Here is a 26497-nt window from a genome sequence, read left to right as displayed (position 1 = left end):
TTAAGCCAGACACAACGATGCGTAAAAAACGATATGTGACATTTGCAATATCCGTGCGAGTTGAATAATTAGAAAGTTTGAAAAGACAATCAATTGATTAATTTTTTAATAAATGAATAATTAATTTAAGACTTCGATATTACTTATTTGAATCGTCAAGATATCCGAAACTCAGGTAACAATTAAAAATATATCTTATTTTATCCAGTATATATATTTCATTAAAACAAACACTTTTTAAATAGATTTCTTACGTTTTTTTTTTTTTGGCAGAATATTAGAATATTTTTCAGGTCCAACCTTCAGTACTTGAAGGGAAATTTATCGTCTTGAATTTTGTATAGTAGAGCTTTTAAGATTTCTTTTTAATTAATGTTATCTTTAAAACTTCCGTAAAACACCAAAACTATATTTCAATCAGAGACATATATAAATGTTATTTATGTCTCTGATTTCCGACAATATACATGTACATGTATATCAAAAAGTGCAAAAGGAATCAGTTACATTATTCAGTTTTTTCAAAATCTGGCAAAAATGATATAAGAAAACATTGAAAAATAAGTCTTGTTTTCAATGAAATATATCGGGGGAAAAATATATATTTGCGTACTTTTTGGCACGTGAAACAGATTGTACCGGTACCTCTACCATGTCTACAGCCTATCGACGATATGGGTCGGGATCGGAATACATGTAGTCGAGCAAAGGTGGCGTTTGGAATTTGTTGACAATCTGTCCATATTCATATTGTCAATATGATTCCATGGTATATAATCAAGCATTACTTACAGAAGCATTCCAAGTTTTGTACTTCAACAGTCATCCTTCTCCTATTTACATTCATTTTCTACAGGTAGATTTCTTGGAAGAAGTGAAATTTGCAAGATTTTAATGTCGATCGAATTTCCTCATATCAAGTTTAATTGTGAATTATGACATATTTTCCAGATATTTTTCACTTATCCTCATAATATGGTCGTTCATCTTTGGACTTGCGGTAACTTATAGCTGTATAAGGTAGGTACAATGAAAAATGCACTGTGCTGCACAAACATGGTGAAGTTATTTTATTTGTTATTATTTACTGCAATGCATTTTAATCTGTTAATATGTGCATAATATGCAAAGTAAAATAAACTCACGAATTATGACCAAATTAAAGCTGACATGAATTCTTAAAAGCGTTTGATCTCCATATTAATATCAATAGCTCCTCAACTGTCACCGAGGTATATATACCGTCAAGAAAATTACAGTCAATTGCTTTCCGATCGAGGCATATAGGTTGCACAGACTTCCAAATGATAGAACTAGGCAATGTAGCAATATATTTGTAAAATTGAATAAAGAAAACTATAGAAAGAATAATCTTACCGTGACCAGGCTTCGCTCAGGTAACAGTAAGACAACGTCCCATACACTTGCAATGTAGCAGCCGCGAAGCGAATCAGATTTGGGTCAATTTTAAGTCTGTTTAAAATAATCTGCAGAGAAAAAACACATTTTCATACATTACAAACCTTTTTGAACATACACATGAGTTTAGTCTACAAAATATCCAATTAATGAGTCGTACCAAGGCATTTTGTTAAAATACGCATTTGAATTTGCCTGCCATTTTGTTGGAAATCGCATCTTGAAATGTCTCGGATTTTATCGTTAACATGGCGACCATAAACGGCGAATTTTCAAACGTGATGTTAAAAGTGGCAGTGATTTCGTTGCAAAAACAGTGTATGTTGTAAAATGGGATTATGAAAAAGCAACATTGTAGGTATTTGAGACTAATCATATGAAAATTTAGGCGAGATACAGCTCGATATATTTTTTGAATTTGCTACAGAGCGATTAATATATGGGAAGAATTCTATTGTTAAACCGGGTCCGTAGGACATCTGTCATTTTAAGTTTTTAATGATAGAACATTCTATCATGGAAACTATTATCAATACAAAAATAGAAGATGGTTTATTCTGATATAGAATATTCAATGTATCTGCATTATCTTGCATAGACAGGGCTGTGTTGTCTTACTTGGCATGCCATTGAACATGTGTGTCATTCATACAGAGTACATAAATGTCTGCATCTTATTGTAAACCATGGCCACACTACATCTAATACAGTTAATAAGTGATAGTAAATCTAAGAAAGTAGAAACAGAGTAACACCACTTTTATCAGTTCCTAAAAAACTCCATTTTCTAAAATCCATGTTGTCACTGCATGATCTGCTACTGTGTGTTGTTTGCACATGTGAGATATTGTTACAATAAGAATTGAAACAGGAGAACGGCTACAATGATCAAGGAATTCTGAAATTTCAGTCTATTTTGTTTCATCTTTCATTGGATATTCTTTATACCTGTGCAGTGATCGTCATATTATTTTTGTTCAATGTGCACTTATTCAATTCTTTCCGTCTAGTGTAACGTGTTCGGGTGAATGAAATACCTGAGTGCGGTGAAGCATGAATAGTGCTCTCGGCCTTATATAGGGGGAGTGTAGCGATGAACAGAACAACAGAAATTGACAACTAATATGGCGGTAGTCGCAGATAAAAGGGAAATAATGCATATTTATGAATTCATGGCAGCTTAAATGAAAGCTTATTAATAACAAATAGCTAAGAGTTCACTCAACATTGTTTCAAATTTAATTCCAGATATACTGTTTAGTATAATTACGGAATTGAAATAGTTTGAATTAATGTATTTATATGAAAGTTATTGTAATATAATCATGATCATTTATTGTTTACTTCTAGCTCAGACACACTTTTACCAAGTCTTCTTTTCCTGTACCATGGAAAGAAAAAGGTAATACAGCCAGAAAACTTTGTATGCTATGCTTATGATTCTCCTTAACATTTTGTGTAGGTTTTGAATAATTTAATGTCTATATATACCTTGTCAATTAATCTCAAAGCATATAAATATTGTTAGAAATCTATCATTCACTTTTAATATGATTCTTCTCATGTTTTAATCTGTTTTATTGGATTTACTTCTGTGTTTTTCAGAAGGATGATGAGGATGATGAGTTGACTTTAATGAAGACAGTGTGTACTGTGTGTGGTCAGCGTCGCTGCCCAAGACACAGGTAAGAAGGTGTATTGTCAGTAGTAAAACAAGACACAGTTAAGGAGTTGTATTGTCAGTCAGTAGTGAAACAAGACACAGATAAGGAGTTGTATTGTCAGTAGTAAAACAAGACACAGTTAAGAAGTTGTATTGTCAGCAGTAAAACAAGACACAGGTAAGGAGTTGTATTGTCAGCAGTAAAACAAGACACAGGTAAGGAGTTGTATTGTCAGCAGTAAAACAAGACACAGGTAAGGAGTTGTATTGTCAGTAGTAAAACTTTGATGTTATTAGGGTTTTTTCACAGTATTGTGGAAATGACCGATTGGAAGATCAGAATTGTGGGTACCGTAGTTGACCTACGATTTTATTTATGCACGACAATTTATGCAAAATAATGATTGTTCAAAAAAGTTTTCTTATAACAAAATTTTGTCCCATTGAAATTTCCAAATTCAGACAAAATATTCCTATGAGTATGAATTATTTGCTATAATTGTGTTTCTTAGTTAGTTATATGTACAAGATATGTACTGGTTGGTTGTTATTATTTATATATTCAAGAAAAAATGAAGAAAATATATATGTATAAGTAATAGGTAGTTCTCTGATAAAATAGCATTCTTTCACACAACTTTCTGCTCTGCATGATATCAATGTATTGAATTTCAGACCAGAGTTGAACATACTAGCATTCCAGCCGTGGACATGTCTAAAAGTGCGGAGGCGAGTGGATGAGTCAGTAGAGGAGGTGTGTTGACTGTTCTGTTTCTGTGTAATGTTTATAACTGCAACTGTGTCAATTTTCACACAGTAGTAATGTACATTTACATATTCAAGTGGTACACGTGTATACACCCACAGACGGACATATCATTTCTTAAAGAAACATATGTATAAACTTCTATCATTGACATAATACTGTTTTGATCTTTGAATTGTGTATTTGAAAACATGCATTAACTGAGTTAGCATTCCAGTCTAGGATTACAAGTAAAAACTTTACTTGCAGAGTGATACTTTTTTGGTACATGTACTATCAAGCATGATGATGTTGAAAAAAAATACTTCATTTCATATTTCAGTTTGCAAACATTGTTTTAAAGGAATTCCTCTACACTTGGTATAGGTATGTGGTAATTCTCTGGTTGATATGTAAATCAAAATACCATTCATATTTCTTGTTATCATTCTTTGACCAAATCAAAGTGTTCATCAGTTGATCTTTAGGACTGTCCAAGCTCTTCTGAGTTTAATATGAGATGTTGGTGTCAGCTTTATAATATACAGTTTTCTTAATGCTCCATTCCACAAATTTTGTTTGATATTTGACAGGGACCTCAGTACAGATGAGGGTTTTCCTGACGAGCTGAAGACCAGTATTCGCTTCTTGGCTTCTGTGCTCCTCAGACGGCTGAAAAAGGTAGTTACTATGATATAATGCTTGTATATATTATTGACAGTTTACATTATACAGTCATATACATGTGCATCAGTATGTACAAGAGTTCCCATTAATAGATGTTTTACATGTACATGTTCAACAGTACTTAACAGTGGTGTCAATTTTTGTATGATGGGTGTAAAATGCCTACTGGTAGTTTTTCTTTTAACAACTAGTGTATTATAATCAACAATATAATATAAAACAGTCACAAATTTCTGTATATGCAGAAGAGTTGGATACAGATACATGTACTTTATATGATTTAATTAGATTAAATTATTTTACATGTAATTTTTTTTTTAAATACTAGTCCATAATACATGAATATGGTTTAATTGTGGACTATTTGTTGTGATGCAGGTGGATATTTCAAAAATGGTCAGTGAGAAGCTAATCAAAGCAGCTCTCCAACATCTCCATGTCTACCTGGAGGCTCGCAAGCACTGTGAGTAAATGTCTAATGTTTTATAGACAGCTAAAGGCAGTGCTGTGGTTGTACATGTAATATGCTTTGCTAGCACTGCTGTCTCAAGAAAACTGAAGACTATTAACTTGTGCATTAACAGTGTTTTTAAAGAATTGACTCATTGTATCTTGTCATAAAGAGGATAGTAACCTTCATATAACAGCTCCCCCTGGTGGTGACCTACAACAGGCGACCTTGGAGAGACTGGGACCTAACATGCATGTAGCAATGTTGAGTCGTAAGTGTGAGCTGGAATATCTTCGTCGCCTAGTGGAGTCCCTATTTCCTTATATTCTACCTCCGCAGGCTGTCAAATCCAAGTGAGTCTATATAGCAAAATATCTTCTTCCTTTACTTTTATGTGTTACAAAGAGGTTACAAGCTCATCTGAGGTAGCTTTTGTCTATTTTACCATGCATGTTTACATATAAAATCATCAATCAAGTGATGCTTTGAATGACTAGTACATGTACTGTATATGATAATGATCATCTAAATTATTTAAGTTGAATAAATGAATTAGGAGAGAAGTTTTGAATAGGACACAAAGTTACCTTGTTTTTTTTTTTTCAGGTGTACCTGTGCATTAATCAGGGAAATTCTAGCCGGCTCAGTTCTCTTGCCTGCCCTGGATGCTGTCGCAAACCCTGTAAGTTGTACACCATTCAGAAATTGATTGATGTGCCTAAAAATTCATGGGGCATATTGGTACTGAGTTTACTCAGGTGACCTATTGCTATCCATTTTTGTCCGTCGTCGTGTGTTAACAATTTTACATTTTTAACTTCTTCTTAAAAACTACATGCAAGTCCAATTGTTGTTGATTTTGATGTGAGGCATCTCTATGGTTAGAGGAATCTAAATTGTGAAATTCATGGCTCTACCACCATGTGACCTTGTTTGGAGACATAGTGCTTAACAAACACGTATCATTTATGATAAAAAAAAAATGCAATTAATGGGAATTTGAGGGTTTTCTTTCACTAATTTCACCAAACAGTTTAAATATTTCATGTGCAATATGAATGTAATTTGAAGAGTAAGGGCCATTATGTAACTTTTACTATGAAATATATATCCACAATTTTAGCTGATGGAAGCATACTGTGACTTTATCAGTGCCGTGGCATTCAAGTTCATTTTTATGCCCCTCTTCGAAGAAAAGAGGGCAAATTGCTTTGCTGCTGTCTGTCTGTCGGTTGGTCCACCAACAGTTTCCATTCATTTTCTTCGCAGAGGTTTCACATATTGAAATGAAATATGGTATACAGATTTAACATAAGTATATCTAGGTCAAGATATGTTTTGGGTACGATTGATCAATTTGTAGGGGGAGGGGAACAAGTGTTTCACAAACATTTCTTGTTACCACAGCCCTATCACTGTACCATTCATCTGTTGGGAATTGAATAAGTTTTCTATTTTTTGTAGGATATGGTGAACAATCTCATCCTGATATTCCTGGATAAAACTCCAGTAAGTGTACTCAATTGTTGTAGTAGGGACTACGTGAATCATGGTTATTGGCCTGGGCTGCATTTTACAAAAGAACTTGTGACAAAGTCGTAAATATTTTCAGTTTCATGGAATGATCTTTGACGATCAAAATTTAATATGTAAAACCATTAATTTACCTTCACCGTATTTTGATTTCTATAAACATATTTTACAGCCTTTAAATTCAAAGATTGATTAGTGTTATTTAATTATTTGATTGATTATTATAAATAAGCATTCATTATTTTGGTCATAAGTCATAAGCTCTTTTGTAAAGCTCAGCCCTGGATAACTGTATGGTAAAGCACATGATCAAAGATGTACGGGTCCTAGGTTCAATTCTTGGCCAGAATGCTTTTAATATCCACTGTTTTTTTCTATTGTAAATACATGTACAGTTATCTCGAACACTGGTATCTCGAATACAATGCATATGTCAAAGGGATTTGTAAGTCCCAACCACTTATATTTTAAGTATTTAACCTTCAATATCTCGATTACTCAGATATCTTGAATTTTTTAAACAGTCTTATCTAGTTCGAGATAACGAAATTTGATTGTAAAAAATTGGATTACATCCATCTGATTGATGAATATATTGGTGTCCAAAACAAAAAGTTGAATTTGTTACAGATAAACGTGGTATATTATATTCATTGAAAATTGACTTCATAACTTGTACCGGTATTTATTATAGAAAGTTGCATTGTTAAGTGAACGTTGTTTCCATTCCAGCCTCCAGCTGCCACGGACCCTCCTTCTCCATATGTCCCATTCCTGGAAAACTTTGCCAAACCATTGACACAAAATAAATCAGTATGTTGTTTTATTTCACTCTCTCGTACACACAATCAGTGGCTATGTCACTCTTATAAAGTATATATGGGACAAGTATTAAATAAACATTTTGTGCTTTATTTTAGAAACGTGTTTTATTTCATTGGATAAACAATCTTTTTTTTTTTAAGTACATATAAATGAAAAGGCAGTACATGTAATAAAAAATGTATGAAATGGAATTTGTTTACTATATTCACCAAAATGTAAGCAGGGGCACTACAACTGCACATACCACATTCACAGGGGAGAGGAGAGAGGGTGTTCACAAACAATTTATCATTTTAGTTACCGGGTAAATGTATACATGTGATTTTTATTCATCACTTTTACTTGTGATATTTGCAGTGCCTGAGGGTAGAGCTGAAGGATATATTATGTAGAGATAATCCCAAACACCTGTACCCATTCATGCAGTTCTTAAAGAATGAAGGAGCCATTAATGTACTGCAGTTCTCCTTGGCTTGTGGTAGGTTGTCCATTATAACTGAACACCGTCAAATATTCATTTTGAAATTACTTGCTTGAATTATGATATATACATTTTCTTAGAATACATGTACTTGCATATATTTTGTGTTCAATAGGTTAATAGCTCATTATTTTAATAAGCAAGGTATTATTTGAGAAGTTTCTATGCATAATATTGCAAACAGTGCACCACTAGATTGGGCATGTTCGAAAATTTTTATGCATAGTAATAAAAAACAATCTGAATCAATTACTTTATGTGCTTGATTTTTTTTCCCAAGTCATCTTTCAACTGTGGACAAATGGTTAGAAAATAAACAATTAAAACAGGAGGAAAAATTAACCGTCCTTTAAAAGTTCTGCTCCTATCTGTTCAAGACATCATCTCATTAGCTGATTTCCTGTTACAGAGGACTTCAACACTCGCATCCTGAGCCCAGAGCTCTCCCAGGGGGACCTAGTAGAGCTCCATAATATGGCTAAGGACTTATACAAAAGCTACTGTGCAAAGGATGCAGTGGACCGCATCAAATTTGATGAAGACATTGTTAGTGAACTGGCTGAGGGTAAGATTCAGGCACAGTTTGGTATTTTGAAAATCATTGCCAAACAACGGCTTGCTTGATATTGTTTTATTTTCTTGATGGGGGTGAGGAGATGGGCCGATTGGGTTGGACTGAGGGGTTTTTTTTTTGCTCGAGCCAGATTTTTTTAAATGGAGCAATTGTTTTGATTGCATCTCTTTTAATATATTGATATAACCTGGTTCAGTGATTCTAAATTTACAGAAGTTTTCAAGAGATGTTTTAAAAAAAAAGAGATTAACTTTGAGAAAAAGAGATAGATCTATGATAGCAGAAGTGTCTGTAACCTATTTCTTTTGTGGCTTACCTTATGTGGGTGGTATGTGACTTCATTCCCCTGTTTGTTGTATTGTTACAGTTGTAGAAGGCCCCCCACATCAGGTTGTGAAATTAAGGACATCAACACCACTGTTCAAGTAAGCTACATATGCATCATTGCATGTACATTTCTGGGACTCTGGCAATGGAAAAATTTCAATTATCTTTTTATTACAGCTTAATTAAGATTGATGTAAGTAAAACAGTATTCATGTGTTAAAATTTTCATTTGCTTATGAAAACATACTTGTATTTCATAAGAATGAGATTTTATAGGTACCCTTTTTATACCCCCGCTCCGAAGGAGAGGGGGTATACTGTTTTACCCTTGTGTGTCTGTCTGTCCGTAACAAAAATTTCTGTCGCATTTATCTCAGCAACTATTTATCGCAGATGCTTGAAATATTTACACAATATTTGTATAGGCATGCCATATTGTGGGATATATTTTTGTACTAATCAGACGTTAACTTCCTGTTAAATGATGACTTTGTTTATTTTTAGCAAAAATTTTCAAACAAATTTTTGTCAAAGAATTCTCAGCAACTGTTTATCGCAGATGCTTAAAATTTTTACACAGTATTTGTATAGGCATGCCATATCGTGGGATGTATTTTTGTACCAATCGGACATCAACTTCCTGTTTAATGAGTACTTTGTTTATTTTTAGCCAAAATTTTCAAACAAATTTCCGTCAAAGATTTCTCAGCAGCTATTTATCGCAGATGCTTGAAAATTTAACACACTATTTGTTTAGGCATGCCATATTGTGGGATATATTTCTGTACCAATCGGATGCCAGCTTTCTGTTAAATGTCGACTTTGCTTATTTTGCATATTCACATCAGAGCGGGGGTATCACTAGTGAGCATTGGCTCACAGATATCTTGTTTCCATTGCATTTGTGCTTGAATACTCACACTGAATGAAAAAATGGTTGGTATGACATTTACTGTTATTTAATGTACCAGTTCTGTTTCCATGTAGGACAATTTACAAAAAATGACAACTGCAGAATAACATGGAATTACTCACTGCATAATTTTTATTCTGCAGAGCTTATGATCATACTTACGACTTACTTGAGAATACATTCCTTCCATTATTTCATCAGAGCAATGATGTAAGTACATCTACTGTTACCTGTATATTATTTCCTCTCTAAATATTTTATGGTTATCTGAAAGGAATCATATTTGATAATTAAAATACAAGCACTTAAGTATGTTGTACATGTAACTTAGGTATTGTAAGTAGACATCTGAGATCTTGATGTCGTAATTTTCAAAGGTATTAACGTGGCTCACTACACCTTGAAATAGTTTCACAGATCAGCAGAAAATTACTTGATTATGATAGATAGGATGATGGATAAGAAGTATGGATGTCAAATAGGCAAACAAAATGTGCAATTTTGGATGAAAATAATATTTTTGAAAAATTTATTCTGTAAAAATTAACAAAAGTAGGCAGTAAGTAGGCAGATTCAAACTCATGATCAGCGGTTCCCAGGGCTGATACTTTACCACTGAGCTATGATGATATACAACCAAATCAAACAGTTTTAACAGAACATTCAAATCACCATCTTGTGACACAGTGTCTTAAAAAGTACAAGTCTTGGTGTAGTGATCGAGATACCTTAAACTAGAGTATAGATGTATGCAGAAAGTTGAAAATATAAATTTGGTTTTTTATTTTTGTTATTTTCAACAGGTTGGGACCAGTCGCCCAAAATGGGATATAATAACCTGTTTGGGATATAATAGCCCAAATGAGATATAAATTTTAAATGCAAAAAATAAAAAATTTTGATTTTTGAATTTTTTTACATAAATCCGCATTAGAATAGATGTAATGCAACAACTTTTGGTAATTAACTTTTTCTGGAACCGTACTGTTACGGAGATTGATCCCTCAGTATATCCAAAACTTCTTGGGAATCAATCTTACAAACTATAGACATACAGAAAAACTTCTTAACCAAAAGTTGTTGCATTTGATAAGTATTAATGTGGATTTATATCAAAAATTTCAAAATCAAAAATGTTTATTTTTGGCACTTAAAATTTATGTCCCATTTGGGCTATTATAACTCAATCGGGCTATTTTATCCCATTTGGATGATTGGTCCCAACCTGTTCAAGCATTCCTACATGTATGTATCACGTAGTTCTATTTTTACTACTTTTATTCCTAGTATTATACCATGCTGTGTGGTAGTAGAGAAACAAGTTATGTTCCCAAAGCTCTAGCAAGGTAAGCACTGGCCCATGACTTATAATGCTAACTTGATAACAACACAGCATTTGTGCATAGTACATGTATTGGTATGACACAAAATTTTAATTTTCAATCACATTTACTCACCAAAAAACAATTTCACCTTCATTAACTACCATTCTTGGTGTTTCAAAATTTGCACAGGAAAACAAATACATGCACATCCATCTTCTGAAAAAACAATTGCTATGGAACAAATTTTCAGAAAAAATATATACATTTTGAGTATTGATTTGAAACCACAATATCCGATAATGCATCATACACAGGTTGAACTTAATTTGAATTCAATTCAAATTAGAGTAGGTTAAATCAAATATCATTAACCCAACACAATTACCAAAATGCCTCATACACATGTTGAACTTGTTTTGAATTCAGATTTTTTCACATTAGAGTAGGTTTAAATCAAATGTCATTAACGTACAAATGAACAATATGTTTTTTCCTTCATAGTGTTCTAGACTCAATTGAGAGAAAAACAAAGATGAATCAATGTCTCTATACACGTACAAAAATGTACTTGGATGTTATTCAGTTTTATAGATTTTGTCTCCTAGATTTCGTCTCGGTGTATAATAATAAATCCTGTTGTTTCTTAATTCTCATTTTAAATTTTTTCTTTACTTAAATGTATTCTACTCCGAAATTTATTTTTTGAATAACTGTTTATAATAGAGTATTTGTAACTTTCTGTTTTCTTTTTAATCAGTTTGCCTTTATACTCAATTTTATAGATACTAGAACAATTTATTTATTTGACATGTAGCCTCCTTTTGATTTTGACGACCTTTTAATTTCAGTTCGTTAGCCCCTCCCAGACCAGTTCTGTGTAATTTTAGGTACAAACATCATCATCGTTAAATTCATTTCTGGAATATTTTACAGCAAAGCTTTATTTACCTGCTACAAATTGTTTTCCTAGTTCTGGAAATGAATTTTTCAATAAAGTTATGGATTTCATCAGCTGATAAAATAGCAACAGCAGACACATATAAATTTTTGCTAGTTTTTTTTGCTAGATATTGTTTGCAAGATCTTAATTCAAAAACATAGTGCTTACTTGGTTTGTTGCTATGACATCAGTGGATGAAGATTGGAAGAATAAAATAAATTTTGTTCGACATATTCACTAACATTGTTGCATTGTTCCCGTCTCGTAGAATACTAGAGAAATATGTAACTCTTTTACGCTCCGTATCTTGTTATGTCACAGAATAAGGAGTTCTGTTGCATGGTCCATTTGTTTACAATATACAGATTTACACGTATGTTTGTTGATGCATTTTTATGTATTTTATCTGGTATATTTATTTTCCTCTGTCAATATATCTGCCTATTTCTTTGTCTTTTCCTGTACTTTCTGTCTATCTGTAAGTGTTTTATAGTCTATCCCAAGTTATTTACGCAGCACATTTGGACAATTTTTTAATACAAATATACATATCTGTGAAAGAAGTGTAATTGAAATCAATAAAAGGGAAAGCTTCTTGACACATTATCATTTTTCACTTGAAAATTCACAGTCTTATGGAGATTTATAATGGGGAATGTTTACACCTTTTCTCCATTTGGAAGTCACTCGGATTACCTCTCGCAATTTTTCAAATTATCATCTGGGCTTGTTGCAATACAAAATCCCAGCAGACATCACAATTTTTAGCTGTGAATTGAAACCTGATAAGCAAAAGGGGGTGTTTCAACTGAAAAATTTTTCATACTTTTGAATGAACATCATTTGAACCCTGAGGTATTTATAATTATCAAGGAATTAGGCTATCTTGGGACAGAGTATAGTTGTAAATTATATTAAATGCATGTAGCACATTTTATTCATGGGCAATCATGCTGATACTGATTTTGTTTCTATTACATGTATGTATATCTCAGACATCCCAGCCTGCATGATTGTTCTTGTTTTATGTTGAGTTTAAATTTGCATGAGGCTTAAGGATCACAAGAATGTAAACATTAGATAGCATAATTGTATATGTCAGTAATGCATGTTTATGTACTTAATAGATAATTTTTGTAACCAGACATCTTACGTTTTGAGTTTTTTTGTGGTCATTCTAAGCACATAGGGAATTTTTATTATCATTCTTTATTCAAACACTCAGTTATGTACTGTAATTACAGCGTTCAGGGATGTCAATTTTATTCGGTTTACTTAGTCGATTAATCGGAGGCTTTAGTCAAGCGATAGTCGAGTACTTGATGATTTAAGCGTATTTGAAACTGTAAGTCTTTTTTTAATCAAATAATGTTACTGCCACATTGATCTTATCTTAAATTAAAGAACATTTAAAAACTTATGATAACATATACTAAATATATTTGATTTAAAATAAATTTGAATTTATTTTATCTAAATATCTGTTCTAAAAAAATGTTCTGGCTTTTCCTTTTTTCTCATGACTCTTGCATATAATTGAGCTCCGTATCATCTTAGGCATTTAAAATGTGACCTGTTCCACTGTAAGTCATTGTCCTTGCCTAATCAACAATCAAAGTTTAATGATTATAAAAACTAATGCCTTAAGATAATTATTGATATGATTAAAGTTTTAATTATACAAACATCTAATCCAATAAATAATTTAGAAGAAACACAAATTGTTCTCAAGTAACGGTATATGTCTGTCCAAGTAAATCAAAAGAGATTAATTATGAGCCACTTCAAAAATACAGAAGGGACATTGATGGAAAAGAGCATAACTTACGGATCAAACTTGTCGATAAAAGAAAACTGTTATCAACATTCTTAGAACTAAAACTGCCGCGTTAAGAAAAAACAAAAAATATTTTTAAATTCTATTCACTTTATTACGAGTAATCGACTAAGAAAATTTTAGTCAATGATCGTTGTGACCGAGCGATAGTCTAGTACTCGTTGACATCCCTAGTTAAAATGTATTGATGTCCTCCTCCTGTTTTCTGTACCTTTTTGCTGCATAACAATACGAACAGTTAACATACTAATGATACACGTTTTCTTTATTCCTTGACAATTTATAGACCTGTGGAAAGGAAAGGCTTTGGTCTGTCTAACATTGGAACCAAGATAAAAGGAGTCTTTAAGAGCGGTAAGGCTGTATTCACTGATTCTGTGCTATTGTTCAGCTGAAAGGGTCCACAAATTACAAAGTATTTCAATGACTGTTCATGTGTCATGGGGTAAAGTATCAAAATACAAGGCCTCTTTTTTCTATTTTAGATGCAACAAGAGTGATTCTGTCTTCTATTTATTTATTTTTAAAAAGTCTCTTTTTTTTGGAGGAAGGGGGAGTTGGGGGGGGGGGTAATTTTGTAAGTGGGTTTGAAAAATGACATTGATGCATGCCAAATTGATTTGACTTTATTTGTATTTTTTTTTTATAGGAGAGGGGAGACAGAATCAACTGATGGACCCAGGGATGACTGATTTTGAAGATGCTGATAAAATTACAATAAGTGTGAGTAAATTAATATACTGTAAAAAATTTGGATTTGTTTGGGCTATCTCCAGTTTCAAGGTTAGTATGTTAAGAACTATATATGATAAGAGTTAAATTTGGCCCCCATAATTCACCATTTTTTTAAGTGTTTCGGGTACAATAAAATGTTAAGTTATAATTTAGAAGAGTTGATATAAAATATATTTTTCACATATTTGTTTGATTTATTTGCACTCACTTGCAGTATATGACGACAAAAGTGACGCTATTTCTATAATTCAATCAAAATCAGTCGAAATTGACATTTTTCTCATCAATTTCAAATGGGAAATATAGAGCGCATGCTTGAACCAGGACAAATTTTTTGTCACTTATTAGTCTTGGCTAGATACAGCTCTGATTAACATATTTTGTTGGTTCTAGCATGCGCTCTATGTTTCCTGAAAGAAAAACTTCTTGAAAACAAGCTTTTTTATGCTAAAATGCAAAAATGGCGGGAAAAGGCTGTCTTTACAATGCTGTATTTCTAAATTGTGGGCACTTGAATCATAATGAACATTAAGTTAAAACATCACATATATATCTGTACAAAGAAAAAAATGAATTACAGTAAAATAATGATATTCCTATTAGGGGGCCATTTTAAGCCCATACCATATATAGTCCTTTATGGTCTGACTCATTGATCCTATCAATACAATTTGCAATTATAGAAATGGCTTTTTAAAAAACTTTTAATTTTGAGGATCAATTTACGGTAATGGAGAAATTCATGAAAATTGGTATGGTATTCAGCTAATCTTGATGAAACTGCTGTTATCTATTACATAACCCACATTTATTTTGTGCAGTCCTGTAACTCGCTGGATGACGAGATTTCGGAGTCGGTGATTAGCGACGGAGAACTGCCAGACTTCACCCAGATAACCATTCCTGACTTGAGTACATGGAGGGTTTCCATCCCACGCATCGGGGCCAGGCCTGACCCTGACAACTTCAAGAAGCAATTCTTTGTGTTTATCATCGACATTCGCAGGGTGGACATCTCGGAAGATAACCTTGGAGCTAATGCTGGAAGAGCTAATTGGATTGTTGCTAGGTAAATGAATTGTATATAACTGTAGAATGGAAGAATTTATGCTGCATGATAAATCAAGATTTTTAGTTTAAAAAAAAAATATATACATGTACCAATACTTAATTGATAAATATCTTAATTACAGTACTAGTGCCTTCTTAATTGTTTGAATTGTAATTTTTTGCAGAAGATACCAAGAATTCTACGTCCTTGAGAATAAGCTGGCTGAATTTCATGGTAAGTGTTTATACAGTTGATTTTTGATAACTCTAACATCAATGTCTCGAATACGATGGATATATTGTTGTGATTTTTAAGTCCCAACCACGTATTTTTTAAAGTATTTTACCCCCAATATATCAAATACTCGGATATCTCAAAGTCCCATTTAGATCAAGATAACAAAGTTTGACTGTATTCAAGTTGTCAGGTGAAATTGATGATTTTTAAGTACATTATCAATGAAGTTTTTTCATCGATTAAAATTTTAATACTTTGGTCATTTTTTAATATACATTTCTGGGTGTATTGAGAAATGGAGTTGGAAAACAAATTTGTGTTAATTAAATTTGTGAATAGTGTGAGTATTCCAAATCCATGAAGTAAATCTTTAGGAATACAGTTAAACACTTATAGCGAAGTGCCCGGGATGGGCAATTTTACTTTGTTATAAGTGTAATTCATTACATCCATCAAGATTACAACATTTAAGAAAGTCAAGCTGTAAGCAACAATTCATTTTTTAAAAGCATGTTTGCTATAACCATGTCAATTGTATAACCAAACTGCAAAAATTTAATCAAATGTGTCATGTACTTATGAAACTACCTGCCCCTACGAACATGTAAGCAATCATCAAACATTGAATTTGACCTTCTTAACAGAACGATTTGACTGAGTCTGAAGTTTTGTGTTTTCTGTTGTACAGAGGGCCTTCTGCAGGACTGTAGACTCCCACCGAAGAAACTGATAGGGACCAATAATCAGGAGTTCACAGAGAGCAAAAGGGAACTGTTCGAGACTTACCTACAGGTAACAAAATCTGACATTACTGTCAAGTGTATTGTGACCACAAATATCATCAGTCTTGCATTGACTTGACAATTTTGGCCTGGTCAATTTGGAACCTCTTAGGCCTAGATTATCATGTCATAATGATAAAATTTGTCAGACAAAATAGAAAGTTCTGTATAATTATGATCATAAAAGATGCGAGAAAATGCCAACTACAAGCCGAGTACTTTGTGGTGCCTTTCCGGTTTCTTTGGAATGATTTTTTGGGGCCTTACAAGTTTTGCATTACCATTTTATCATATGATTTTCTAAGTGCACACCTTTTTGCTGGGATTTTGCCGGGCTTACTGTAATGAGTACCAGTATATCTAGGACATGTAGTACTTGTTTTACTGAAATCCTGAATTGATTAATTTTAGAAATTGTTAACCAAGCCATACCTGACAGGCAGTCAGCTTCTGTACAACTTCCTGACAACAGAAAACGAGTTCACTACAGGGTTCTTATCAGACATCAAACTAGGTAGGTTTTCATAAGTGGGAGTTGAAAAACACATGTTCTAGTACATGTGTTTTAAGTGTTAGAGTACAGTTAGTACCAAGAAGTCATTGAGTGGTCAATTGTCACTTTTAATTATGGTACGTGTGATCACTGTGAAAAAAAGATCAAAAGATTTTTAAACCAAGCAGGTGTTTAAAATTAATGTAATTCTTGGATTTGAGTTCCCCAGCTGTTACATGTAAGCACAGAAGCTCCAAGTCATTTTTGTGTCAAGGAAAATACGTGAACTAATTAGAGCTGTTTTTGTAAAAGCTGTCTAAAGAGGACTGACTCACACTGATTAAATGAGACATGTCTGAACCTATCTTCAAAACAAATGTACGAGTAGATCACTTTTTCTTTTCTAATAAAAAAAAAGTTATGCAAAGACTGTTTCATTTTGAAAATCTAATTTAATTTTTAGCTCACCTGAGCTAAAAGCATTATTTTTCGACTTCTTCTCCAGAACCAATGGGGTGATTTCAACCCAAGTTGGCACAAAGCATCCTTAGGTGAAGAGAATTCAAGTTTGTTAAAATGAAGGGCCACATCCTTTTCCAAGAGGAGATAATTAAAAAATCATTGAAAATTTGTTGGTATTTTCAAAAATCTTCTTCTCAAAAACCATTTGGCCAGAAAAGCTGTAATTGCGTGGAAGCAACCTCAGGTATTGTAGATTCAAGTTTGTTCAAATCATGACCCCCAGGGGTAGAATTGGGCCAAAATGGGGGGGTCAATTTTTACATAGGAATTAATAAAAATCTTCTTCTCTGAAACTGATCAGCCAGAAAAGCTGTATCTTGTGTGGAAGCATCCTCAGATAGTGTAGATTCAAGTGTGTTCAAATCATGATCCCCGGGGGTAGGATTGGGCCACAAATCCACAATGGGGGGGGGGGGGGGGGGGGGGGGTCTGTCAAATTTTTACATAGGAATATATATAAAGAGTAAATTTTAAAAAATCTTTTTTTTTTTGGAAACTGATCAGCCAGAAAAGCTGTATATTGTGTGGAAGCAGCCTCTTAGAGTGAAGATTCAAGTTTGTTCAAATCATGATCCCTCAAGGTTAGGGTGGGGCCACAATTGGGGGTTGAATTTTTATATAGGATAACATAGAGAAAAATCTTTAAAGAACTTCTACTCAGAAACCAATTGGGCAGAAAAGCTGCAACTTGTGTGGAAGCATCCTCAGGTAGGGAAAATTTAAGTTTGTTTAAATCATGATCCCCAGGGGTAGGGTGGGGCCACCAAGGAGGGGTGTGTGTAAAGCTTTTACATAAGAATATATAGGGAATTTTTGTTAAAAAAAATCTTCTTAAACACAATTTGTCTAGAAAAGCTGTAACTTTTGTCAGTGCAGATAGTGTAGATTAAAATTTGTCAAAATCATTATCTTCAGGAGTAGGATTCGGCCTACGATGGAAAGGGGGGGGGGATGACTACGTAAAGCTGCTTTTATTATGTCTATTGTTGCTCAGGTGAGATGTGGCCCATGGGCCTCTTGTTATTAAACACTGTTATTACATTTGTATGACTCATTGATTTATTGAACTTGAACTTCAGCTGCATATTGAAAATTACTGGGTCTGATTTTATTTTTGTATTTGAATTATTTGTGTATATTGTTTTGAAATACTGTTAAGGCCAAACAAAGTTTGATCATTGGTTTGCCTTTTATAGGGAAAATGTTCAAGTCTGGAGCCATGAAGCTTGTTAAAGAGGTTAGTTTACCACAAATCATTTTAGTTTTTAAATGCTCAATGTCTCTTTTTATCATTATTAGATAGCAGGCTTGGGGCGAATTACATTGTAAAGTAATGCATTACATTACCATTACTTCATGAATTTGGGCATTAAATTACCTTACCATTACTTGATTTTCTTGAAGTAATGCATTACATTACCATTACATGAGTAAAGTAATGCATAACCATTACCATTACTTTGTTTTAAAAAAGTAAAGCTAATAAAGAGTTTCTGCAAATGTTTCAAATATAAAACACTCTTTAACATATCTACAGGTTCAGTATCAGGTTCAAATTCAATGACTATATATACAAGAGTCATTCTTTATTAGCTCAATATATAATAATCTTATGGCATTATGAACAACATATTACGTAAGTAAAAAGATATTTATAGACATTTGGCATGATACAATGTCAGATATGATATAGAGACACAGAATTCGTTCATAATAGAAAACAATTTATGGAATAATGTTGCGGTTATTAATTAAAAAAGCTAAATAGAGATATTTCCCCAGATAACACAAATCTTTATAATTTTGGACACTTAATTGTATTAATTTATAGACAGAGGGTTTTTCCCAGTTATATTTCTTAATATATTTTAATCGGATTTCTTTATGCTGAGGACACTATAAGACAAAAGATTGCTGTTGCACTTTATGATCAAAGTTTCAAAGGTTTCATCTTTTAACTGCATCCTATTAGTTTGAAAATCTTCCCAGCTATACTAAATAAACGTTCTAAAGGTGCAGTGGAAGCTGGGACTGAAAAATTGTTTGACAATCTTTATCTTACGTTATATTAAGTGAAAAAATAGAAAAAATACATCAATCTTGTATTTTCTATCAGTCCAAACTAATGTACTTAATATACATGTACAAGAGAGAGAGAGAGAGAGAGAGAGAGAGAGAGAGAGAGAGAGAGAGAGAGAGAGAGAGAGAGAGAGAGAGTAAAATTATTTTCAAATGGGTTATAATATTGGAAGTGATTTTGATTTTCATCATGGATGGACAGTGCATTCATTTTGCCCTTAAAGGTGCATGTCTGTCCCCTATTCTATTTGGACAAGGCAGAGGGAAGGGGATTGGGGTGTTTAGCACTTCTTATAACAATAGATTGTTTTGATACTTAGGTTATCCTGGGGGCATAGTGTGTTGTTGACACATCTTTATTGAAGTGCAAACTAATTGGAGTAAATTGTTTAAATGATTTAAAACTCTTAAAAACAACATTCATAAAAATGTTATGAAACTGTGTTGTTATATCTAGTAATATGAACAATTGAAAAATGAAGTTTAAAAAAAAAAAATTTAATACAACAAAAACATTTTTATTTCAAGAATTATTTCTTTTTTCTTTATATAATAAAGTTAATCAAATTCAATTTCAACTATTCATTTATTCATCACATTTTTTAAAGTGAACATGCATAAATAAGCATAGTAATGCAAAGTAATGCCATGTAATGCCAGCATTACACTAGATTTTGGAAAGTAATGCATTACATTACCATTACTTGTAATGCTAAATTTGTGGCATTACACATTACTAGCATTACTTTGAAAACATGTAATGCATTGCAATGCATTACCATTACATTTAGCATTACCCCAAGCCTGTTAGATAGTAGTGTTATATTGTGTTAAATTTGATTGTACCAGTATTCATTATTAGATGGAAAATTGTATTGGTCATGTTCTTGTAACTTTATGCCTGCATTTTATCGTCACTTTTAGAGAGGGCAGCACTTGGACATGTACCTGAATTCTTTTGTACAATCAACCGTGGCTCCCCCTCCCAAGCCCAGGTATTTCACTCAAATGTACACTTTTCCCCTTAATTTACACTAATAAACATGTAAATGTACATCATATCACAGTATTTTCTCCAAAACACATGCATCTCCCATGTCTACACATTGACGCACAAATGAACAAGCAGAGGTACGTGTATTATGTCAGATTTTTATTGCCATGTGTCTCACCTTCATACATATCGGTAATCAAATTCACAGAAATGTTAAAGCCTACCGGTACATACTTTTTCTGAGGAATTTGACTCCCCTGCCCTCATTAAAGTAAATCTTGTAAAAAAATGAAAAAAATAATTCAGTTTCTTAAATATAATATTCTGATTTTTTTTATCATGGATAACATGTACAGATGTGTACATTTAAAGTTTTCATGAAGACTTACCCATATATATATGACTGTGTACAATGTCAGGAGTATCACGTTGGTATTTATTTCAGCAAACCAGAAAGACGGGGATCCGATACTTCTCTGAAATCTACCTCTAGTGAGAAGCTTTGTGCAAGTTTGTACGAGAATAATGCAAACTACTCCAATGACAGCATCTGCTCCAATCTGTCTCGCAGCTCTGATGGAATGGAGTGGTATCCCATGGCAACCACAGACATGGAGACTTTCAGGGGCCAGGATGTAGAGGGAGCTTTTGATATTATTGTTTACATAGGTGAATATTAACAATATGCCTTTATCAGTAATTGGTGTCTTAATTTTAGGTTTAGTTAACAGAAACTTTTCTCAAGAAATCTTTTTATGTGCAGTTTTTTCAAAAGGTTAAATTATCATAAAATAGAAGACAAAATCTTCAGAAATTATAGCTGTTTTAAAAAGAAATGATAGTTATATTCTTGACAATTTTTCGTGGACTATTTGGGATTTTATGTACCCGTATATCTTTAAGCTCGGTATGTGTATGGAGTTCCTGATTGGTTCCATCACCTCCTGATGACGGGTAGAATCCTCTTTAAGTCTTCCCTAGAACACTACTTGCAGCTGTTTATAGAACAGAAATTGGAGCAGGTCACCCAGGAGCACAGAGTTGTGGCCCTTGTTCACTTACTCAGGGGTATGTTGCAGGAATTCTCTAAATGCAGTTTTCCTGATTTAAAATAATGATCTCCTTTCAACGAAATTTGATTTTTTGTGTCTTGTTTTATTTACAGATGTGCTTTTCTTTGACAAAGATCCTCCAAGGTAGCTATTATTAATCTGGGAAAGTAAATACCAGTACTCATGCACAGTTTAACACATAAAAAGCATAAATGTATATATAATGTAGAGTGCTTGCAAACCTTGTAAATTGTATCCATTATTCGCTTCACTATTTAACAGAACTGATGAACAGAAGAGTGAACGGTTCAAGACCTGTTTACAGGGCTGTTTAGATTACTTACCCGGTAAGTTATGTTGGTTCTTCTATCATTTTGACATGCTCTTGTACGCTTTGTAAAGAATATGCATGAGATGCAGTAAAAATTTCAAACTACCCCTAAGAAAAATAAAACCAAGAATAAACTGCAGAGAAAAGCTTTATGTCTTAGTAGATAAAATGTTATCTTTCATACCCAAGACTATGTGTAGATTGTTTCTTGTGTTAAGAATTTTCCTATCAATGTATTAACAATACCTAGCCGAGTCAGTTGAATTTGCTTTAGCAAAGAAATGATTTAAAATTAAGTATTCTATGATAGTGTTATGTGCCATGTTACTAAGATGGAACTATGTGTCACAGGTGCTTTTGTCTCGGTGGTGGGACGGAAAAATCATGAGGAGGGAACCAAACTGGTGTTGGAGGTTCTACAACAGCCAAAACTTAACAAACAGGTGAGTGTAGAAAATCAGATGTACATACAATCCATGTCATAGGATATCAGACTACATACAATGTATGTCATAGGATATCAGGCATACATACAATGTATGTCATAGGATATCAGACTACATACAATATATGTAATAGGATATCAGACATACATACAATATATGTCACAGGATATCAGACATACATACAATATATGTCATAGGATATCAGACATACATACAATCCATGTCATAGGATATCAGAGGTACATACAATGTATGTCACAGGATATCAGACTACATACAATGTATGTCATAGGATATCAGACATACATACAATATATGTCATAGGATATCAGACTACATACAATGTATGTCATAGGATATCAGGCATACATACAATGTATGTCATAGGATATCAGACTACATACAATATATGTAATAGGATATCAGACATACATACAATATATGTCACAGGATATCAGACATACATACAATATATGTCATAGGATATCAGACTACATACAATGTATGTCATAGGATATCAGACATACATACAATATATGTCATAGGATATCAGGCATACATACAATATATGTCATAGGATATATCAGGCATACATACAATATATGTCATAGGATATCAGACATACATACAATCCATGTCATAGGATATCAGAGGTACATACAATGTATGTCACAGGATATCAGACTACATACAATGTATGTCATAAGATATCAGAGGTACATACAATATATGTCATAGGATATCAGATGTACCGTACATAAAATCCATGTCATATGATATCAGATGTACATACAGTCCATGTCAAAGGATATCAGGCCTACATTCATGTTATATCAGAGGTAGATTTCAGATCAATCCTCTATACGAGTAGTTCAATAGTCATTTTTTTTTTCAATTATAAACTGATTAATTTTTTAGAAATAATTTTTAAATGACAAATTAAGAAAAGGAATAGGTGTGCAGGCTTTCAAGTTTTCAATGCAGGATTTTTCTGCTGGGACTTAAAACTTTAGAAGAAATATTTGTCTTTCATTTCAGTTGTCATACGTTTTTCTGGATATTCTTCTGCAAGAGCTATTCCCAGAACTGAGAGGATAGACCAGAACATATTTACTATACTGATGATAAGCACCTTAGTATTCTTAACCCACCTTATTGATCTTCAAAACATATTTAGTGTGTCTGTCTCATCCATTTCATGTCAAACTTGTTGAATTTTATTTTGTGCACCATAATTTTCTAGCAGGATTTGATATTGTAAGTTTTTAGTCTTTCAGACACCATTATTTTATTTAAAGATAGTATTTCATGTTTTGGGTAAAAATTAGGGATGTCAGTTTTACTGGAAGAGTCTAGTCGATAGAATGGGGAGTTAGTTGAGCGATAGTCAAGTATTTGTTGCTTTATTTGAAACTGTGAATTCTTTCTAATAAAATAAAGCTACTTTTACATACATTGTATCTGTAATTAAAAAAAATAAAAAACTTATAATTATACTTCATTGAAAATAAAACCGAAAAGTATTTTTGACATTCATTTAAACATATCTGAGCAAATGTCTTGGATTTTTCTCTTTCTTGTGAAGCTTGTGAGGCTTACGCATATTTGTGCTACATATCATCTAAGGCAAGTCAAATGTGTTTTGTAAAAAGTCATTGTCCCTTGCCTAATAAGGATTAGGTTTTAATGATTACTAAAACAAACATATAAAGATGATAATTAAATTCTTATTCATACAAACATAATTAAATTGTCAATAATATTTAACATTAAAGGAGACGCCAAATTGGTCTCCTTAATTACATGTACATGTATGCATAAGTAGTTTTATTCAAACCAATAATTTAATGTGACAAATTTATTACTGTAGCCACTTTAAAAATACACTAAGTGCATTGATGGAACATACTGTAACTTATGGATAAAAGATGCCGCCAAGGAAAGGCAGCTTACAACTTATATGAAATTCCATAGTTTCTAACTGAAAAACTGTTGAGTTACAAAAAATAAGTCAAAAATTTTATTTACAATGAGTAATCGACTAAGAAAATTTTAGTCAATGATCAATGTGACAGAGCGATAATAGGGTACTTGCTGACATCCCTAGTAATAATGCCTGTAACCTACTGCTAGTCTTGGATGAACTCACTGATTTTTTCCTGTGTTTATGAATAAATCATGATCGATTCAGATTGGCCCCTTCACATTTTCATGAAGAAAATCTCACCAATCATGTTGATGCTTACACATGCATCTGTAAACATTTGCATGTTCTCAAGAAATTGATCTCTGTTTTCATACCTCCGAAAACTAAAAACGATCACTCTCTCATAAGTGGATTCGGAATAATAGACCTTCACAAAATCAAAATATGAGGGAATTTCAGTGAGTTGGCTCATGATCATTAAGCATATCCAAGATTAGTCGTAGGTTTTCAACGATGGCAATTCGTTATTCAATCAATATTGTACTCATCAATCATTTGTTGTTTAACATCAAATTTTATTATTGCTCTCATGTTTGAGATTGGGGTTACTGGTTCATTTGATAAATGGTTGCTAGATTAATATATATGTAAAAAGAGTACATTGATTTTATATATATATATATCTTCTATAATATTGCAAATTTAATTTGTGGTTCCCATATGTGAAGTTTCGTTGTTGTTTCTTTTGTGTTTTAACTTATACTTCTATCATTCATAATTGTAAATATCATCAAGTTAATGCGCTCTCCATTAATATACATCAATGTATTGTAAATCAAATTTTATTCATGTTTTCCAACAACATTACTACATGCATATTTCACCTTTTTTGTGACCATTTATTCAAAAATAATTCTTTGATATGGAATACTGGATAACTAAATATTTTGTAATAAACTTTGGTTTTTAATGATCATTTAACTTTGGGGATCAGGCCAACATTGATACCTATGAAAATTAATCATCAAACTGCAGAAATGTCACTTGAAAAACTATAAATATTGATCTTTTTTTTTGGTCCCCCTTGCATCTCAGATCATGACTAAATTCATATTGGTATTTATTTATTATTGTAGATTGTTATTTATCGCTCATGTACATGAACGAATGATAACGTGATGGAAAATTGAAAAAAATTCTATGATGAAAAGTTCATCATTTTTCATGAAGTCAACTGATATAAAGATACTTAAAAAACTACATGTATTTGAATGCATGTCCATGGATACATCCATCGTTGATAGTTTTAACTTTTTTGTATAGTTAATGTTCTTAATAATTTGCAGCAGTATTTCATTTTTTTTTGTTGAATTGCATAATCAAATTGTACTTGTGCAATATTGTTGTCTGTGATAATAAATATATGACACCTGAAATCATTTTAATTTCTTTCTTTTGAGTTAATAAACTAATTATAAAGGTGACCTATTCAGAAAAAAAGAGTGCTCTCTTTATTGAGAACATGGCAAACAATCAAAATACATTTCACTTACCCGTACATCTCTCAATTTGAAAAACACTGAGGAAAGATATCCCCAATACAGCAAAGCCATTTTGATTGTCATTATTCAGATTTAGTTGATAAAAAATTGAGAATTTAGCTCATTTACAGCCAGGATTGACTTAAATGTCGCTACAAATTTTTTTTTTTAATCGCATAAGTTTTTACAAATGATACGTTGCTTCTATCCAATTTCAATTTCTTTATTTCCTTTTGATCCTTGCTTTAAATCTTTTCATTCTTGGGGAAAAATAAATTTTCTTCCATACAAGAAACTATACTTCATGTTCAGTAACATAGATTCCATAGTTTTGACACAGATGCAAGTTTTATTCTTAGAAGTATAGATGGTGAGGCCATATTTAGGCTATATTTACCTTTTTTTTGATAAAGAATTCTGAATATATAGGAAAATGTTTACTTTCATAGCTGTAGTATTTGAATTTTTTTCTATACCAAATACTAGTTTATGGTAAAAAATAGTGAAGTGTATACTTCAAAGTTTAAAGCAGATCTGATGGTTACTTTGTTGACAATCATACCTCCGTAATTGTAATTTCAAGAACT

The 26497-nt window shown here is 32.5% G+C and overlaps 1 protein-coding gene across 4 annotated transcripts; it reads left to right on the top strand.

The window, feature by feature from the left end:
* Positions 1-660: 660 nt before the first annotated feature.
* LOC105337347 (sorting nexin-14) lies at positions 661-25809 on the top strand. Of its 4 annotated transcripts, none has more exons than XM_066085049.1 (32): positions 661-856; positions 952-1020; positions 2770-2821; positions 3025-3104; positions 3758-3836; positions 4171-4214; positions 4421-4508; positions 4893-4977; positions 5162-5318; positions 5572-5647; positions 6430-6474; positions 7231-7311; positions 7681-7801; positions 8214-8369; positions 8746-8803; positions 9762-9828; positions 10906-10964; positions 11792-11830; positions 14007-14074; positions 14373-14443; positions 15277-15524; positions 15691-15740; positions 16432-16535; positions 16937-17039; positions 18737-18777; positions 20544-20614; positions 21059-21282; positions 21517-21681; positions 21779-21809; positions 21948-22012; positions 22348-22439; positions 23481-25809. In XM_066085049.1, exons 1-32 carry the CDS (start codon positions 759-761, stop codon positions 23538-23540), a joined length of 2847 nt encoding a protein of 948 aa, XP_065941121.1. In that variant the 5' UTR covers positions 661-758; the 3' UTR covers positions 23541-25809. The 4 variants fall into 4 exon arrangements, with proteins under 4 accessions (XP_065941121.1, XP_065941120.1, XP_065941123.1 ...); XM_066085048.1 differs by having other exon boundaries at positions 662-856; positions 14370-14443; positions 23481-25808; XM_066085051.1 differs by lacking the exon at positions 11792-11830 and having other exon boundaries at positions 662-856; positions 23481-25808.
* The last annotated feature ends 688 nt before the right edge of the window (positions 25810-26497 follow it).

Source organism: Magallana gigas, chromosome 5, assembly GCF_963853765.1.
Source record: "Magallana gigas chromosome 5, xbMagGiga1.1, whole genome shotgun sequence".
NCBI classification, from domain to species: domain Eukaryota; kingdom Metazoa; phylum Mollusca; class Bivalvia; order Ostreida; family Ostreidae; genus Magallana; species Magallana gigas.
Note: the sequence above shows the minus strand (reverse complement) of the source record. Positions and strands in the feature narration are given on the sequence as shown.